This window comes from Hyperolius riggenbachi, chromosome 1 (genome assembly GCF_040937935.1).
Source record: "Hyperolius riggenbachi isolate aHypRig1 chromosome 1, aHypRig1.pri, whole genome shotgun sequence".
NCBI lineage: Eukaryota > Metazoa > Chordata > Amphibia > Anura > Hyperoliidae > Hyperolius > Hyperolius riggenbachi.
This window is the reverse complement of record NC_090646.1, coordinates 400,696,757-400,717,807: the sequence shown is the minus strand read 5'-3', so window position 1 is coordinate 400,717,807 and position 21,051 is coordinate 400,696,757. Positions and strand designations below refer to the sequence as shown.

Sequence of the window (21,051 nt, the reverse complement as noted above, 5' to 3'; positions counted from 1 at the left end):
TAGGTTAAGGTTGGGCGACCCAGGAGAGGGCGGGAAGTGAAATGTTAGGCACAATCTGGGGGGTTAAGTGTTAGGCATGGTGGATGGAGGGTTAAGGGCTAGGTATCAGTAGAGGGAGGTTTAAGGGTTAGGTTTCGGTAGAGGGAGAGTTAAGGGTTAGGCATTGGTAGAGGGAGGTTTAAGGGTTAGGCATTAGCCTCTCTCTCTCTCTCTCTCTCTCTCTCTCTCTCTCTCTCTCTCTATGTTGAAATTGCTAGACAGAATGAAATACTCCTCTCTCTTTGTAAAGGCCTGCTTGGTTGTAAGGGCAGGAGGGGTGCATTGTGGGATTTTCTCAAAGATACCTCGGAAGATGTTACAAGCCAAGCTGAGTTTCCCAACGTTATCGTCTGACCTTTTTCCACCTGACCACCGTCTGGTCCACCCCGTGTACTTTTCCTGTACTGTTACAAACTCCATGCACAGAAATTGGAAAAATTAGGATCTCATTATCACGTATTCGCTGAAAACACCCAGATCTATCTCTAAACTCCAGATCTAGCTATGTTAACAGCTCATGTCCCCTACTGCCTGGAAACCATCTCTTCCTTCATGTCCTCCTGTTTTGTGTAAAAGACAAATTTTCTGATACATCTAAAAGTGACACTGAAGCGGAAAAAAAAAACTTTATGATATAATGAATTGTATGTGTAGTACAGATAATTAATAAAAGAGTAGTAGCAAAGAAAAGAGTCTACTATTTTTATTTTCAGTTATATAGCTTTTTGTTGTGCCATTGTATCATTCTGTCTAGCCCATATGCAATTCACTTTTTCTCCTGAGTTTTCTCCTAGGTGATATTTTTAAACTTGTCATTAAAAAGTCTTTTAAGCCACCAGCAAGCAAGAAAATACTCAGAATAATTTTGACAGTACTTTTTCACCAACTTTTTGGTACTTTTTCAATTGCAAAGTGCTGAAAATGTATTTTAAATACAAGTTGAAAAATTATCTCCTAGGAGAAAACGTAGGCGAAAAGGTGAATTGCATATGGCTCCTTTATTTTAAACTATGAAACAGAGCTGAGCTAATGACCCTTTGAACTCCCCTGCAGTAGAACCTTATCTAAAGCTGTTATCCACTGTTTCTTTGATGCATAAGTGCTTCAGAAAATAGGACTGTCTCTGGCCCAAGTTGGGCTGGAGAGCATCGATAACTTCTGATTTTTTTTCAACTCTTCCTGTACTGGAAACAATAAGAGACTCTTTACTTTGTTACTAAAGTTCTATTTCTTAGCTGTACTACACATACAATTCATCATCTCATGAGTTTATTTTCACTTCAGATTCCCATTAATGTACGATCAAAGTAAATGTACTAATTTGTTCATTTGGTCAGAGGCAGAGAGGTGTCAAAGACAGTGCATGTAACACCTAATGAATCAGTTGAAATGGTAAATGTCTGTAGATATACTGGCCTGCACAGCCTCACCTCCAGCTTTTCATCACTCATTTTGATCAACACCCTTACAAAAGACTCAGCACAAAGGGAACAGCTGGATTTTTTATGTGAGCAGTCATAATGACATGGTATAACAGGTAGAGCTAAGCATATGGACAAAAGCAGCGAGAGTACCATGGATTAAGCATCATACTCACATTACTGCTGCCACATATGGCTTCTTACAACACATGCAACACTAATAACACTAAAAAGAAGACCCGATGCTGTATTCTACCAATGGCAGGCAAGCTAATCTTCCTGCTGGCAAGTCATAGAGCAAACTTGGTCACTAACATTGCAGACCTCTGTCAGCTAAAATAGTTGAGTGTCATGGCTGCCCTTGATACTGATGGCCACTCAGATAGTCTGTGTCCATTTTAGAAAGATTTCCTTTGAGAGAGATTGAAATGTAAGCAATAAAAACCCAGATCAGCTAATGTAGGTGCAGATCGTGCTTGATAATTCTGGTGACTCCAGAAAGGTAATTTGGGTTCTGGGTGCCGAAGATCTGCTATACTAAAATACTAAAGCCATAACTCTGGATTTCAGAAATTAACTCTTTACCCTCCACATTGAGATAAGATTGTTCCTTATTAACACGAACATTGTCTTCTGACACTCACATTGGGGCACCTCCTTCCACTCAGTATAGTCTAGCTCCCCTCTCAGTCTTAGGAGTCATCCCTGCAGCCAATAATCAGTGGTTTCTGTGGACGTTTTTCGATTGGGATGCGACCCAAATCCGGAAGAGGATCTTCCACCCGAGTGGAGACAGATTTCTCAACATGCTCAAAACAGAGTTTGCCTAATAGCAACCTGTGTTGGTAAGTAGTATTTTATGTGGAATAATTTCCCTTATTTGAGAAAATACTACACTATTGCCACTCCTGGTTTGTTATCGCTGTCTTTTTCTCCTTCCAAACCCTGAAGTTCCATCTTGATCTCTTGGGATTGGACACCCCCATACTAATTTCTTATCTTAGCAGCTAAGCAATTCAAAACTTCCTGTCTGTAAAATACAAGCTCTAGTTTATTGGCAACTTTAAAAGAAAAACTGTAGGCTTTCAGCATGTAATCCTTCTTCAGACTCTATGCCTGTTGACTGACTATGTTAGAAGATACAATCAGAAGGAGATAGAGAGTTTTTTGCAAATATAAGTGGCATCCAGATATATTAATTACAAGGGATCTTCCAAGGATTGTGAAGTATTTATGGCAAATAGATAAGACCCTTGTTTTGTTTTAATACTCTAATTCCCTATAAACTAAACAAGCCTCGCCCACTGCTTTTCACAGTGCCTTGGCAGTGTAGCAAGAGCTTATGGGAGCTCAGTCTGGGCAGGAGGAGGAGGAGGTTACTAGCCATTGATTTCAGAGGCAGAGGGGAGGAGGTGAGGGGGCTGAATTTACACACAGGCAAGCTGATAGCATCTCCAGCCCTCAGCCTGTGACAATGTGACAAACAGAACATGGCTGCCCTAATTGTATCACAGAAATAAATACTCATAAAATTCTACTTCTAATATCTAAACTTTAGATAAGATATATATAGACAAGTTACTTGTTATAGTTAGTTTTTCATCTCAGATCCGCTTTAATGTCTACATAGACTCAAGCCGACATGGAGCATTTTTTTTTAGATCCTATCCTGTCTGTGCACTGCACACTGCTGGAGCCTGGAAACAGTTAACTGTATGTTACTAAGCAGAAGGGTATTCAGGAGAGTACAATGATTTCGGGGGGGGGGGGGGGCAGTACCCCAGTGTAGTGCCACCTATGTTATCCGCAAGCGGTTAGCTTGGAAATCACAGTTTTTATCTTCAAGGGACAAGGCTGACTGTGATTTACAAAGTTGGCATTATAAAAGTGGCCAATAAAATTTTTAAGAGTGTAGAACAGAAAAATCTTGTTTTGTTCTCAATTTCGCTTTGCTAAATTGCCAGAAATTCTCTCCAGCAGGGACACAGACAACAAGTTTTTGAGTGGATATAATAAACAAGGGAAGGGGGGGGGGGGTATTAAACTGAGAGTCCAACCAGACCTTTTTGCAAAGAAATAGATTATGGAATAATAGAATCAATGTATTGCTATCAAAAGTAGAAATGCAAATGCCAAAGTGCAGCATAGACCAGATATCTTATAAAAAAAATTAAACAATAATAACCTCCCAAAACATCTAAACGTAGTTACCCTGATAGGCAGGTGCGTAACTAGAAATCACTGGGCCCCCCTGCGAAACTTTGGATGGGCCCCCCTCTGCAGACCTTTCCAGCATCACTACAGTACACAGCACTTGGGAAGGGGTAGAGGGGCTGGGGGCTGGGTGTTATACACAAGACACTGCTGAACACTGAATAGGAACTCAATTGTGCAAGAGAAAAGATTGTGGCGAGTGCACTCCAAAACAACAATTGCAGTAGCTATAAACCCGCTGGGTGGCGGTGCAACCTCCAGAGAATAAGCATAATCATTGGGTTCAAGGAGAAGTAAAAGCTCCAGGAGCAACTCACCATAGCCATATAACATTAACTTTTAATGAAATCCATTGTAAAAAAAAGATGACATACCATTGTAGTAATAAAGTTTCCAATACTTATCAGGCACACGCGTTGTATGAGGTGCGGAGGGAAGTCGACGGCCATTTCGCCCCTCGATTAGGGCTTAAAAGTTAATGTTTTATGGCTATGGTGAGTTGCTCCTGGAGCTTTTACTTCTCTTTGAACCCACTGAATAGGAACTGTCTACAAATCTTTGTCTGCAAAACTTAGTATGATTCCTTATCAGTGGCTGAGCAGATGCAGTCATTAGAACAGTTGTGCAGAGAGAAGAATTTTTTTTCTCTCTGTGCCCTTAGTTGTCAGTCTCTCAGGACAGGGAAAAGAAACTCCCCCCCCCCACGGGGCCCCATGCGGCTTCTGGGCCCCCATGCAGTGCATCCCTTGCTGGGTCTATTGTTACGCCCCTGCTGATAGGGCTTGGCTAGAGTTGGGCTTCAATATAAAAGACTTCTCATTCCTTATGAATGAGCTTATAGTATTTTATTTACTAAGATCGAAGTCCAATGTAAAACATAAGTGATGTTTGCTTATTTTCTTCTTTAAAGTCTACCATATCTTTGCAATTTGCATTGGGTCATATCAGAACATAGTGGGTGGCTGAAAGGTTTGTAATTTAGCAGCTGCGTTGTTCGGTTTTGTTTTGTTTTTTTATTATTATTATTATTATTATTATTATTATTATTATTATTATTATTATGTCTACAGAATACATCAAGCTATGCAGCAGGCATCTCATGGAGACTAGAAAGAATGACATCATAATTTACAAATGCATTAAAGTTTGAGTTTAGAACTCTGACAAGACATTTAAATTAATTTAAAACAGCCAAGTTTTACTATAAACACCATTGGCCATATGTAATAAAAAGTTAAAGGGCAAGAATGTGATTAATGCAGCACCTATCATGATCTGATTTCACAAACGTAAATCTATAAGGGTGACCTCATCCTCATAAGAGGGGGCGAGGTTGCGCATGAAACTCTCCACTGCACCGTGTAAGTATTGTCTCTGCAGGATTAGCAGCAGCATAAGGTTACTGTCAACTAAAACAAGCGCAGCTGGCATCTCTCGCCATTCTCCTGCAGAATGTGCAAGCCTCCTGTATGAGGATTTACGGTAGAAGGGCTGTGTCAGACCAGGTCCTCTTGCCACTGAGGTTTAAAGTTTCAGCAGCAGATCTGGAAACACAGAACTAGCAGCAGAGTGACAGTGTGGCTGTCTGGCTGCTTGTCTCTGTGATCTGGACTGCTTTACTAACTAACCCAGGAGAAGCGCTGCAGGGAAGAAGGATGGGTGTATAAAGGAATAATAAATGAAACGTAATTGCATAGAAACAGCTCACACCCTCATGGAGAAGTTTTGACTTGCCACCCAGGAAACAATGACTTATATTTCTGTTTTACTTTGTGGTTGAGATTTGTTTGGCTTGGAGTCATTTTCCCAGCGTTGATACACTGGAGTCACCCCGGCGTCTAGCTGATCGCACAGTGGACTCACATCAGCTGTTCTGCAAGGAGGCACAAGCTGACTGCCCTAACCTGGGCTAGAAGCCATGGCTGACCCTTCCACAATGGACCTGAGGGACATCGAGCTGAAGCTAGGGCGCAAGGTGCCTGAAAGCCTCGCCAAGTCCCTGAGAGAAGAGTGGAAGAGTGACGCCACAGAAGGATACTCTGAGCACCAAGTCCCCGTCAGCTTCAGCACGTCCAGCACTCTGGAGAAGCTGGAAACCAAGATACAGCTTCTCAAACAAGACATGGTAAGTATCAGCGGTGACAGCTAATATGCTGGCAGATTCCACTGGCAGCCCTTGCTGCTGATTCTCTGACGTAGGGGGTGATCCTGTGTTATGTTCAGCATTTTTTTACAACTTAAGACGTTTAGGTTAACTTCCCGGTGCTGCACATTTTCAGTTTATCACCAGATGGCAGCTGTGAAAGTCAGACAGCTGTGGATTCCTAGTAACAGGTGCTCCTTCTTTTTTTTTCTAACATCCTTCTATTTAGCTATACACTGTCTGAGAGAAAAGTGTGAAAGAGTCCTGTCTTGTTACACCATGCATAGTATAAAATCTTTGCTGGCATCTCTAGAATACATGAAAATATAGCTCAGCCCTGAAATTGTTAGAGATGGAAGACAAACAAGTAATTCTGGCACATTAGCTCTGAATGGACTATATACCTGTAGTATAAAATGTAGCCGATGAATTCAAAGTACTCAAGCAGAACTGAACACAACTAGTAACAATGTTACAGTTGGCAATTAAAAGCAGACTACCCTTTATAAAGCCTGAGTTTTTACTTTAGTGAGGTTACGTTCACAGAGAGCGTTGTAAAAGCAGGAACGCAACGGAACAGGAAATTGGAGCCGCACATTATCCGCGTGTTACATCACATATAGTGAAGCATACAGTCACTGAAAAGTATGTTTTTTTGCGGTAACGTCGTATGCCTTTAGACTGCACAAACCACACTGTAAACGCCGCATTGATATTGCAATGCAGTGCAATAGTCTGTGGTACAATGCAGCCATTGCGTTGCAACACAATGCCCCACTGTGTGTCAGAGCAGGATCATCTACCAGGCAATCTAGGCAGGTGCCTGGGGCCTAGTGGGTATAAAGGGGCCCACTTGCCATCTACTCTGGCCTCTCTCGACTTCAGCTTATGGAAAGGAGCACAAAGGGGACACTAAACCAACTTCCTTGCCTAGAGACCTATCACATCTTAATCCATCTCAGGTGAAAGTATCATACCCACAATTATGATTCTTCATAATCATAATTGTAGGTATGATATAAATCAGATTTGTGTATCAGGTGACAGTAGCCTAACAGTTTCACAGTGGCAAACCTAAAGAATTCATTTCCATGTTCTCAATGACTTGACTCCAATTCAGTTACCGGCGTTAGGCTAAGTTCATACTATAGGCTATATTAAACAAAATATGTGAAAAAAATGTGCGCTGGGAGCACACGTAAATTTCACTAGACGTTACGCAAAATATATAACACATGTTCCTCTATTTGCATAACTTGTATTATACACAGCAGAAGCGGTATACTGTACTTGTGTGTGTGTTTTGTGAGGGGCACCATAAAATGTGGACATAACGCAACACACACTCTGCACATTAAAAGGTGCATGTTATTATCACAGCATGAAGAATTGCTATGTAACATCCCGCTAGTCATCGTGTTAGCCAGAAATGCATTGTAACGTGGTCCATTGCAATGCCTATACAAATGTATGGGCAGTGCGATCACATGCTGCGACATAGTGTGAAGCAATGTGCATAGTGTGACTTCACCCTGTATTATCTCAGCTGAAGCATGGTTTTTTGTTTTTGTTTTGACTAGCATCCTGCTACACACACAGTTTAACAACAAAGTTAGGGTATTTGTGTAGGATCGGTTTTTAGGGTTAGGTACGAATGTGGGATGGGTTAGGGTAAGGCATCAGTGGGGGGTCAGTTATGGCTAGGCATTGGTTGGGGTCGGTAAGGTTAGACAATGGTAGGGGCTTAGTTAGATTTAGACATCGGTAGAGGTAGGGCTTGTGTGAGAATAGGGTTAAGTTTATCGTTGGTAAAATTGACCAACATGTAACTATCGGAATTACCACTGCCCAATAGTTAAATATCAGTAATTGATGTAGGCTTTTCAAACATGTTGGTGTTCTGTCCCTATAAAATGTCACCACTTTACTGAACTTGCAGGGAACACCAGGAAAAGAATTTGGTTTCACCCCTTGGGGTTTCCTACTGGTCCATTACACTGACCAATCAAAATATTTTTTTTCTAAGGAAGCATTCTGATTGGTTAGTTCAGTAGATCAATAGGAAACTCAAGCAGGATATTCAAAGATACATAGTAACAAGCTGCAAATCAAAATGGATCCACCCTATAATGCATCTTGGAATTTTCTGTTGGAGCTTTCCAGGGAACATTTTCATCGGTCTGTATAAATAACTAAGTGGTATTAATGTACCTCATCACCATTCCAAACCTCTGGGGGGTTGTAGTTATATGGAACACATTTATTAAAGTGCTATCTTAACATGTAACTACCCCACCTCTCCTGGGCAGAAAAGTGGGGATGAGTCCCTTGCCCTTGACATAGACAAGGGTGCTTTTCAGGGTGGAGATTCCCGACACCTTCTTGCAGACCATGTGAGCTGCTATGGCACAAGCCACAGAGCACTATACTGGTTATTTAGGCAGTACCAGCTTACATGGACGACTTACTGAATTATTTAAAAGTGGTATCATAGGAATCACTCTACATTAGAGAAGGTACAATAGGGACTGTGCTGCGCACGTAAATTTCCTTTCTAAAAAATAAGTTCAAGGGAAACTGAGGTGAGAGTGATATGGAGGCTGCCATATTTATGTCCTTTCCAACAAAACAAATTGCCTGGCTGTCCCCCCTATGCTCTGTGTCTAATACTTTTAGCCATAGACCCTAAACAAGCATGCAAATCAGCTGTTCTGACCAAGTCTGACCGGTTTGTTTTAGGTGTGTGATTCAGATACTACTGATGCCAGAAGATAAACAGGACTGTCAAGCAACTGGTATTGTTTAAACGGAAGTAAAAGTGGCAACCCTATATCACTCCCACTTTGGGTTCACTTTAAATGGACACAATCTGTTGCACTCCAATTCAGTTTGTAATTCCCAAACCCAATGGGGAACTTACTCTGCCCCTCAAGTGTACCACCCAAGCAGATGATGGAGGATGAAATGTGCAAATAGCGTAACTCACTTTATGCATGCTATCCCTACATTGCCTGCTATCAGGCCCGGATTTACATCACAGGATCCTATAGGCACAGATGTCCTGGCAGCCTAGACTTTGCCTTCCATGAACCTTCAAACCCCTGTTGAACTGCATCGCTAGTGTGCTGGCTGGCCCAGCTGTCAATTCTCTCTTACTTCCCTTGCTTTTCGTAGGCAGCTACATGAGTCCCTTAGCATTAAGTAGCCAGAGGCACCCTCAGTATTAAGTAGTTAGAGGTGCCCCCAACTGAAGGGAGATCTCATCAGTGGAATTCAGATACCCAGGTGAGTAACTCTGCATAAGGTATTAGGGAGGGAGGCTATGATGAGGGAGGGGAGTGAGCCGCCTTTCCATCATCAGGTGCTTGTAGGCACGTGCCTACAGTGCCTTATAGTAAATTCGGCCCTGCCTGTTAGTCAAGCAATGAAGGTGTTGCATATATAATGGGAGATATGCCATTTATGCAATGTGCTATGCAGATTGTATATAGCCTAGTAAAGTTCTTATGTGCTCTCTGTGCATGTAGATTTTACTAAGGTTTTGTGACTATACCCCCATGCTACATGTTAGTTTAGGTATGCTTTAATCTCACTAATATTATACATGTGAAATTTTGTATGTTTGTTACTCAATCACGCAACAAGGGCTAAACAGATTTGAATGAAATTTGGCACACACATAGTACATTACCTGGAATAACATATCGGATTCTTTTTATCCCCATAACTAAAAAGTAGCCAGAGACAAATACAAATTTCACTGGGAAAATATAACCTACAGCCATTCTTACACTGTTTAAGGTAAGGTTCTCAAACTTTGCACAGTTGGTCACTGCGTGACTGGGATTAATATTAAGAAAAGTGGGTGGAGCCTACTAAAGCCAATCAAAATTCACCTATTGAATTTCAAGGGGAATATTTAATTGCTGCCATTCTTGCACTGTTAATGGCACAAGCCTCAAGTCTGGTACAGTTGGCCATTGGGTGACTGGGGTACAAATTCAGGGGGTGGAGCAACAGCCAAACAGATTTGTTTCATTTCAATGCAAATTATTGATGCCAAAGACCGCAAAGCTCATAAACTAGGTCACTGAGTAATTGTGTTAGTATTAGAAAAAGTGGGCGGTGCCAACACCAGCCAAATACATACCCTGGCAATACCAGGCCATCAGCTAGTGGGTGAATAAAGGGAAATATGTCATCCTGGGTTCTACAGTTTGGTTGGTGTCTTCCAACCATTCATTACAAGAACATACAGAGCACCGCCTCATTATTGTATGGTTTGCAGAAGGACTATTTAGAGAGATTGACCCTTTTCATATAAGGACAGAAAATGGACAGGACAGTAAATGAGTGGAAATTCATCCATGCAGAATAATGCACGAAAATTCAAAACATGTTCTAACCCCTTCCACAATATTTAAAACCAAAATACATTTTGTCCTTGGAGTTGTTTGAGTATGCTTTAGAATAACGTTTCTTGCATAATAGTGTTGGCTTTGTACTGTGTTTTTGGAAAGGTGAGATAGGAGTTGAAAATTGCAAAGTTGACGTTCTCTATTTATTCTATGAACTTGTGTCAAACCCACCCCTTGCCCCAGGCATGTGATTTCATTATAGTGTTTGAAGAACCTGTATGCACAGTGTGCAGTGCACTGAATGTTCTTGTCTGAGCAGTGATTATAACTTATTGACAATGTGCACAGGTGCATACAAGGCAATCTGCAGGTCTAAAATAGCCACACATTAGTAGATTGACCTGGTAGATTTTTATTAGATCAACTTAATATGTCAAAAGCACAGGTGGTTAAATAAAGCAAGTGTTCTGTAAAGCTTCACTGTGCTGACGTCAAACAATCAATCACACACAAAATAACGATCTTCACTGCACTGGTGGTAAATTCTGCCACCTGCCAGTATGTGGCCAGCATTAAGATTTACTTGAAATTATTTTTACATTAAAAGATTGGAAATCTATGGAAGTCATTGAATAATATTCTGATTTGATGCCTATTCCTACAGTCGTGAGAAAAATCTCATGAAACAGTGTAATTTTGGTTGGATTACTGTATAATTTGCTCATCAAACTAAATCTAGTGTTAATCTGAGTGTTAGCAAACAGGATCATGTTCAGTTGATAACATACAATGCAGTTTATACTATCTTTACTAAAGCAATGGTTTCAACATCCAAGGCTTTACATGGAAAATATGTTTCAAATCATTCATTTAGCTGAATTCACACTAAAGCCCAAACTGTCAGATTCTTGGGGGTGCTGCTAAGGTTTTTGTGGCCCCAAGCAGCACATCATTTGTGTCCCCTTCCTCATAGAAGGAGGTCCCTTATCCCATTATAACAGGAAGACAAAGACGCCCCCCCTCTCCATAGGTAGTCCTTCAGTATATAGGTAGGTAGCCAAAGGTGCACCTCTTCTCAGTATAGGTAGCCACCCCCATATAGGTAGCCACGGTGTCACCCCAGAATAGATAGCCATTATAGATAGCTCCCCCCATATAGGGCATTGGTGTCAGTGAGGTTATGCAGCTTCCTGCTACCTCACCATCCCCAATACCCACACGTCTGAAGATCTTCAGCAACCCAAAAAGAGGTGAGCAGCACATAGCAACCATGCGGCACACTTCAAATACAGGAAATGAGTAATGACCTCACTTCCGGGGCTGAAGTGTACTCCATGGTCACTGCACCGCTTCCCCCGCTGTTCACATTGTCACTGATCTGAGGTCTGTGTGCGAGTGAGCGGAGGTAGGGAACAGTCACAGACAGGGGGCAATGACTCCTTTTTGATAGAGCTGATCTTTGTTGGATTTCAGGAAGATTCTTGTTGGAGGGGGATATCAAAATGCACCTATAAGTTACAATTTGCAGGAGCTGTACTAAGGTGGCCATACACTGGTCGATTTGCCATCAGATTTGACCAACAGATAGATCCCCTCGATTGAATCTGATCAGAGAGGGATCGTATGGCCACCTTTACTGCAAACAGATTGTGAATCGATTTCAGCCTGAAACCGATCACAATCTGTGGAGCTGCCGCTGCTGCCCCCCCCCCCCCCCCTCATACATTACCTGTTCCGCCGGCGCGGCTTCCCTGGTCCCCGCTGTCTTCTTCTCCGCTCCGGGCTCCGGACCGTTCCTGCAGCTACTGAACTTCCTGTCCAGGGGAAGTTTAAACAGTAGAGGGCGCTCTACTGTTTAAACTTCCTGCCGGAACAGGAAGTTCTGTGTAGCTGCAGCGGTCCGGAACCCAGCGCGGAAAGAAGACAGCGGGGACGAGGGGAGTCGCACTGGCGGAACAGGTAATGTATACCTGCTGTATTGCGTCGGTCGTCGGGCATTCGAACGCCGCTATCGACGCACTCCCGACCCGCCGGCGATCAAGAAAAATCTTCCGCGCGGACGGATCGACGGGAATCGACAGGAACGATCGATTTCCGACGGAAATCGATCGTTCTGTCAGCGGTGTGCGCGGCGATTTCACAGCCGATTCGATCACTGTGATCGAATCGGCTGTATATCGGCGGGAAAATCGTTGGGTGTATGGGCCCCTCTAGCCAATCCCAATCTTTATTGGGAAGATCGATAAATCCTTGAATTGACATGCAGAAAATGTTTTTGTGAGAAATGGGAAGATGTTTAGACTTGGATTGCACTTTGACTTGATGATCATATCTTGCATATTCCATTTATGGATAACAATGCTCTGAACAGCCACACTGCTTGTAAAAATACGTTTTTTTAATGCACTTTCTAGGTAGGGTCTGCACAAAAGGAAAACTGTATTGCAGAGGAAGGTAATAGGAAGGCGAGAGTAGGTTTTGGTGGATTATGTTGAGCTTTGATATGAAGCTAGCGCTCAGCCCATAAACTGTGCATATTTCAGGCTGGAAAATATCGTAAATATTCAATGCTCCCCAAATTAAATGAAAAGCATGCCTTCGAAAACAGACACTGCAGATATTGCATAATGGATACTTTACCTTGTGCTATAAATGAATCATTTATCATAGCATGATTTCTTTTCCATTAGTGGGAATTGGAATAACTACTGTAAAAATCATTTGCGTGCACAAGGGCACAGTTGTGCATAATAAGTCACAAATAATAGATGTCTGAAGGAGTAACTTAGCTTGGCCAGTGATTATTGTAAAACAGATGGTTGAAGAGATGTACATATGAGGTTTAATGCAATCATTATCAGTTCCTCACATAATAGAGTCACATCACAGAACAGCAAACAAGCCAGTAGTTGCTGGGAGCATAATCTTTTATACACATACATTCAAAAACCAATACAGATTAAGGTAATTTAACCTACTTTAACGTTACTAATCTCCACAGTAATCACCGCATTAAAGAAAACCTGAACTGAAGACAAACTTAAAGTGTACCTGAGATAACGATAATGGTTATATTTATACTTACCTGGGGCTTCCTCCAGCCCCATGAGGTGCATGGGCTGACTCACCGTCCTCTCTGTCGTCTCTGTGAATCCCTCACGGTAATGTGGGCAGTCGTGCACTTCTGCGCATACGCAGCCACATGCGTTCCCCCGTCACCCTCCTGTTCCCGGGATCATACTGCACCTGTGCAGTACTACTGGGGAGGTGCAAAACGCTTCCGACTGCGAGAGCGCAACGGGGGGGGGGGGGTGGAGGGATGTGTGGGCACTGCTGACCTGTACATGGGCAGAAGATAGCGGCTGGTCAGATTGCTGGGGGATTAGAAGATAACGGAGCGGCCGGAGAGGATAGCAAGGGAGCCCACGCACCTCGTGGGGCTGGAGGAAGCCCCAGGTAAGTATAAATATACCCATTATCGTCATCGCAGGTTCCCTTTAAAGGCACACTATCAAATCAAGTGTTCGAAAATGACAATGTACAATGTATAAATAGGTAGCTGTGTAAACATTTTCCTACTTTTAATGTTAAAAATCAGAGGTAAAAGCTTTAAAGAGAACCTGAGGAGTTTTTTAAAAAAAGATAATAGGACACAGAAGCATGTGCTCCGCACAGTGACAAGTGTCTGCGTCCTTACTATGTGCTGCTAGTCCCCCCCCCCCCCCCCCCTGGGCTCTGCTGTTTCCGCCTGAAAATAGCAGCAGGCTAGCGACACTCTGCTTGTCGCTAGCCTGCTATTTACTTTACACTTGTCAATCGCCTTCTCCTCCCCCCCTCATTGTCTCCCCCGCCTCCTCCATAACATACCTCCCTGCCTCTTTCAGCTTCCACCAATCGGAAGCTAAGCCGCAACACAGGAAGTACTACCATCTTCTTATGCCTATTCTCAACCACCCCAATGCTAAACCTTAAACCCCCCATGATGCCTAAACATAACCATATTTTGAAGCGAATAGTATTTTGTAAGGTAAGGGGAAGAAGAAAGCATGTGTTTTAGCGGATACTATTTTATAAGAAAAACTTAAACCATGGTTTGTAGCGGATAATGTATCATAATAGAAAAAATAATCTAGTGTCCAAATTTCTGACTTGGTGCCTTTATAGTGCCAAGTTATTTCACATTAGAGTCTATGGGCCTGCCCAAATTGTCCATTTGCTGCTTGCGCCCAAATTTGCTGCTTTGGAAAGATTAGTAGTATGCCACTATGCCTACTATGCCTTTAGTTTTCCAGCGATCTGTATTGCAGTACACTGCACTTAGCTACTGTTCCTAACTACTGGCTGTTGTGAGAGCCAAAGCAATGTCCCATGCAGCATGCAGTGTTTTACAGTGTAGAGTTTGCAGTGTAATTGCTGGTAACATTTATGTGTGTTTTGTGTTTTGTCATTTTGAATTTAAACCTTTCTTTAGCTGTACCAGAAATACATTTCTTCCAGTTATCAATAACAGTGAATTGCGTTATCATGGAAAGTATAGTACTACTGTGTTTTTCCATTACCTTACTGTATTATTTATTATTTTATGCGTCCAGTTTGCCATTACACTATCTACCTGCTGCTAGTAAAAATACAAATAATGGGAACATCTAAAAATAAACACAGCAGAAAATAATAGCACAGGAAATAATAACTGTTAAATGATCCATGCTGCCTGCAGTGTACCATCATGGTGTGTACTGATTGGGATACACTGTTAGCACATGTACCTGTGGTTTAATATTTATAAACATAACAAATAAATCAGTACATTAATGAATCAATATATGGCTCAGTCACATATCTGTGGCTTGATACAGGCACACGGGAGGTGCATTACTTGTACATATCCAAATGACTCATTTATGATTTGTCATGTTAGCTAAACATTTGATTATAAGATGACTTTCCTGTGCATTGTTCCATGTATCACTGCACTTTGCATATATGAAATAGGTTACATTAATATGTTACATCCATTCCATATGATCCCATGATCAATAATGCAGTTGCAGAGCATATTTAAGTTAATTTCTTTCTAGATAGAAGTTGTAGACCATATTAACTGGCATTTTTGAACACTAGGGAAACTTTAAAAGTTAGTCAAGACGTTTATACACATATCAGAACAGTTGTTATGCTTTTGTCCTGATCCTACAGCGGAATGAAACCCAGCATTTCTTCTTTTGCTCTAAACGTTTATTTACAGCGTATTATCTACTACCACCAATTTTTTTTTGTTTTTATGAACAGCATTCAATTAGTTAAACACAGGAGTTACAAGCTCAGTGCAGAGAAAACTGGACGCATCCAAACTGGAGATAATGTTATCTTGTGTTTACTTAATTGTATGAATGTGAAACATTCCTCACTTGATTTTATACCGCTTTAACCTTATACCCTTATGACCAATTCCAATTGGTAATAATCAATTCCATTGATGATGCAGGCTCCACCTAGTGAATAAGTGACAAAAGTACCACTGTTAACTGGTTACTTGCCTAGGATCAATCTGCTTCCCGCCAGCTCCCACCTCTAGAGGAATGATTATGTTGCTTGGCCGGGCTAACAATTGTAGGTGCTATTTGGTTATCTAAACTATTTACGCAGTGTAAATATGTTAGTTGACTGATATAAACATCAAATCTATTGAAAATCTATTGAATCTATGGAATTTTAGATTGATATTACGATACAAATATGGAACATATATAGATAGGAAATGCCAGTTCTTTAGTGCATCAATCCTGCCAGGAACTGCCGGGAGCATGGAGAGGAAAGGGGCAGTAGCAGCCCGCGCAGGAACTGAAACATAACTTTGTACAGCTTTGGGCAATATATAGCTACCAGCTGCAGTGGGAAGCTCATTATTACATCCAACGATGCAGAGTGGTGGAATGATTTTCGATATCTGGAAGATATTGATTTTTTATCTGAGCTACCTCTTATATATTTGTGCATGGGCAGCTTTTGCTGGAAGAAATACATTATTGTCAGACAGAGGATGATCACAGCAATGAATGCAGAATACAGCATGGTTAGCACTCTTGCCTTGCAGCACTGGGTTCCTGGTTCGATTCCAGCCAGAGCACTATCTGCATGTAGTTTATATGTCTGCGTGGGTTTCTTCTGGGTTTCCGCCCACATCTCAAAAACATACAGATAAGTTAATTGGCTTCCCCTAAATTGGCCCTAGACTATGATACATACACTACACCATACATACATACATAGACATATGACTATGGTAGGGATTAGATTCTGAGCCCCTCTGAGGGACAGATAACCACTTCAGGACCACAGTGCTAAACCCCCCTAAAGACCAGGCTATTTCTTTAAAAATAGGCCACTGCAGCTTTAAGGCCAAGCTGCAGGGCCGCACAACACAGCACTAGAGATGGGCCGAACCGTTCGCCGGCGAATGGTTCCAGGCGAACTTTGGTGGTTTGCGTTCGCCTGGACCAGGCGAACTTTTGCGGAAGTTCGATTCACCCCATAATGCACTATGAGGGTCAAATTTGACCCTCTGCATCACAGTCAGCAGGCACATTGTAGCCATTCAGACTACACTAAACCCTGGAACCCCCCCCCCCTTATATAAGGCAGGCTTGCCGGCCATTACACTCACTCGTGTGCCTGCTAGAGACAGACTAGGGACAGCTGCTGCAGACTTGTTCTCCTAGGGAAAGATTAGTTAGGCTCTTGGTCTTGACTTGCTCCTGGCTGATTGTTATTGCTAAAATAGCACCCCTCAACAGCTCTTTTGAGAGCTAATGTTTTCTAGATGTGTTTTTTTTTTTAAACATCTTTTCCAGCACTTTTGTGGCCAGTATAATTTTTTTAGTTTTCAAAGTTCGCATCCCCATTGAAGTCTATTGCGGTTCGCGAACTTTTCCGCGAACTGAACCTTCCGCGAAGGTTTGCGAACGGGGTTCATGAACCTAAAATCGGAGGTTCGGCCCATCTCTACACAGCACAGGGCTGTCCCCAGTACAGCGCTGCTGCAGATCGCAGTACTGTATTTAGTAAGAAGATGGCGGTTTCGCCGTCTAACAGTCTCCCGAGCAGCAAACGCCGCTCGGAAACTGTAGGCGGGGCAGAGCTTCGCCTCCTAAGCAGGGGATGCTCGTGCAGCCTGCACGCGATCTCCTGCAGTAGCCGGCCCCTAGACTTCATGCCAATTGGCGTTAGGCGTTCCTGAGGCTGCCGCCACGATCATGCCCATTGGCGTGACGTGGTCTTGAGGTAGCTAAGTGACAACAACAACAATGAAACATTTGTAAAGCGCTTTCTTCCCATAGTACCCAATGCGCATAAGCTTTTCTTAAAGGAATACTATCGATTCACATATTTTTTTTTTAATTGACACAGGAATTGTTTGGGAAGTGCTGCTAAGTACTGGTGTATACATTTTAGTAGCAACTTCTTTGTTTACTGTTAGCAGTGTTCTCCCCAGAAATTTTTTCCAGCTGGGTGGCATGAAATTGTAGCCGGGTGGCATGAAAAAGTAGCCAGGTGGGGCAAAAGGAGAAAATGCAGGGCCGGTGCTTCTATGAGCAATTATGCTTACAGCATAGGAGGAGGTGAGCCGCTGACAGCCGGGTGGTCACCAAAACTAGCCGGGTGGAAAACCCGGCTAAAAGAGCCTGGGGAGAACACTGGTTAGCAAAATACATTCAAACTTTACTGACGCCAAAACTGATGGCTGACTGAGCCATGAGGAGAGGGGAAATTTCCCTCACACTTGATCAGTTAGCTCTATGTGTAGCTCTGTGTGTGACAGAGAGAGAGAGCTCCCAACAGCTGCAGCTCCTGTGTCCTGTGTTTCTGACTGAAGTGTCTGAAGAGAGCAGAGGAAATGTAACTAATTGTCACAGCTTTTCATACTGTTTTTGCTTTCAGTTTGATATGTTTGATATTTGCTTTCTGTAGTCTGATATGCAACTCTGGCTGTGCATTGAAGCAGACACCCCTTCTGCAATTGATTTGTCCCAATATAGCTAAATCCTACCCTCAATAAATTACAGTTTTTGCCTCTGATATTTACCATGAAAAGTAGGAAAATGTTTACACAGCTACTTAGACATTATTTGCACACTGTCATTTTAGAACACTTGGGTATCGATAGTATTCCTTTAAGATCAGTACATAGTGATGTGAACGGGGGGGGGGGGGGGGGGAAGTTATGCGATAGTTAATGACTAAACAGGTGGATTTTCAGTTTTGATTTAAAAAAGTGTCCAGGGCTGGAGCTGTCTTGATTAAGCTTGGCAAGGAATTCCACTATACAATATACTTTGTACAGCGCTATGGAAAATGTCAGCGCTATATAAAATCTATATATAGAGTAAGTGCCTCAACCTTCAAGCAAGAAGGCGAAGTAGCTCCCTGCCCCCAGGGCCGGTCCAAGCAAGAAGGGGCCGGTCCAAGCAAGAAAAAGAAGTAGCGCCCTGCCCACAGAGGCGGACCTAGACTTGCCGCCGAGCTGGAGGGGGTAGCGGGCAGGAAGGGGGTATTGGGAACAGCAGCGGGTTCAGACCCCCCCTCCCTCACCTGGGTCCCCCATCTGCGCTCCCTCTGTAGCTTAAGTTCAGCAGCAGCCGCTGCTATTAGTAAGAGGCAGTGGGTGGGGATGACTCACCTCTGCCGCGTTCCAGTGTGCGTCACACTGTCGTCACTTCCTGCAATGCCGTCCACTTACAATACAGTGCATTGCAGGATGTGACGACAGTGGAACGCACGCTGGAACGCGGAAGAGGTGAGCCATCCCCGCCCGCTGCCTCTTACTAATAGCAGCAGCTGCTGCTCAGCTGAAGCTGGAGGTGGAACGCACATGGGGGACCCAGGTGAGAGGGGGGGGTTCTGCTGAGCTTAAGCTGGAGGGGGAGCGCACGTGGGGGGACCCAGGTGAGGGAGGGGGGGGTTCTACTGAGCTTAAGCTGGAGGGGGAGCGCACATGGGGGACCCAGGTGAGGGAGGGGGGGTCCTGCTGAGCTTAAGCTGGAGGGGGAGTGCACATGGGGGACCCAGGTGAGGGGGGGTCCGACCCCCCCTCCCTGCCACTGTGCCTAATACCCCCTTCCTGCCCGCTACCCCCTTATGCGGCGTATGCTACGCCGCGGGTCGGCTAGTACTAAATAATAACAACACAAACATACAGGTTAAGAAGCACCTGCCCATTTCTATATAGTCTTGTAGAAGAAATAAGGTTGCAGTGGTTACAGTATTCCAGGTATCTCCAGCAGAGAATTTCAAACACAGCTTTAATAAACCCTTCAGCATTCAGAGTGGAAAAGCTCTACCAGGAACTTCTTTTACTTAAACAAACATTGAACATTGTGATTACTTCTCCGAGTTAACATTCACTGCAGTGTTATTCCAGCTAATGTCACATTCCAATCTCTTTATGTAAAGTTTCAGCTTTTTTTAGGGCGAAGTCACAGAGAGGTGTATCGTGTTCACACATAGGTATGTCTTTGTTGCCCATATATGGACAGACTGTAATGGGATTGTTTTATGTGTTCACTTTCCAAGCAATCACAAAAGTGAATCTAGAGTGATTATTTTTTAAATAATTTATTTCTTGCATGCTCAGTTCAGATCGATCCAAGTGTTCAGGCCAACTTATCTGACCATTTGATTGCACTGAACAAAATGAGAGTTATTCTCATATCTTATTGCCAACATTAGGACCACAAACAAAAGTGAATGGTTGATCATTTAAACCTATTTCTGCAGAAACAATTGTAGCCCTGCACGGATTTTAATAATACCTGCTAAGATCCAGGTGTTCAACCTATCTGCAGGAGGACATACATCACCTCTTCTGACACAGCTATCGTGAAGTGAATGTTTGGAAAGGTCACAACTTTTTTCAGGACCCCAATGTTAAAGGACATGACAAAGGCTGAAGGTCAAGCAGGCTCATTGTTTCATAAGGACACATTGGTAGTCCTCCAGTAATAGGATACCTGCATGCACGCTTGCAATTCTAGACATTTTTTTTGTGGTTTTGAATAGACTAAGAAAGGGTCAGAACCTTTCCTGTCTGTGTCCTCAGTGGAAATAACTTTACTTACTTTCTGTTGTGGTCACATCAGTGGTTCAAATGTCTCTGAGATGCCGGTCTGTCTGTGCCTTTAGTACCCCCTATGTTGTGCCCTCTTATAGTGTCCCCTGTACTGTGTGTCCCTTGTGGTAGACTAGTGCAGTGCCCCATTTATTCCCTGTTTGTTTAGTGGTCCCCTCCTCCTTATAGCTATTCCTGGTGGTCTGTTGGTAACCCTCCCCTACACCTTAAAGCCCTAGTGTTCTGGTGGTTCCCCCTCCTTCATAATAGATCTTCTTGACGTCTAGTGGTCCATCTCCCCTTTATATAGTTCTTTTTTCTGGCAGCCTAGTGTTATTCTACTGCCAAGCCCTTCCACCCTTATCACTTTGTTAGCCTAGCCCCCCCCCCCCCATAGCTTTGCTGATAGTCTAGTAGTCTCTCTCATCCCACCCCCACCTTTCAAAAGTTGCCAGTAGTGAATGATGCTGGTAAGTATCTCATCACCTCTTTCTGTTCCTACAGTGCCTTCTCTTGCATGTACCAGGTCCTGCTTGATTACCTTGATCTTAGATATATTGGCCCATATGCAATTCACTTTTTCTCATGAGCTTACTAATGGGAGATAATTTTTCATTTTCAATTTAAATTAACTTTTAAGCACTTTGGAAAGGAAAAAGTACCAAAAGTAGGATGAAAAAGTACCATCAAAATGAATTTGAGCATTTCTTTGCTTGCTGGGGGTGTACACTGCATTTTATTTACAAATTGTGAAAATATCACTTAGGAGCA

General features: G+C 42.9%; 1 protein-coding gene across 1 annotated transcript in view; it reads left to right on the top strand.

Annotated features, from left to right (window-relative positions):
* The first annotated feature begins 5,183 nt into the window (after positions 1-5,183).
* Positions 5,184-21,051, top strand: part of LURAP1L (leucine rich adaptor protein 1 like) — a 32,808-nt gene continuing 16,940 nt past the window's right edge. Inside the window, exon 1 of the mRNA XM_068234990.1 lies at positions 5,184-5,799. Coding sequence (XP_068091091.1) covers positions 5,593-5,799 — 207 coding nt within the window. The 5' untranslated portion in view covers positions 5,184-5,592. The remainder of the gene's footprint in view (positions 5,800-21,051) is intronic.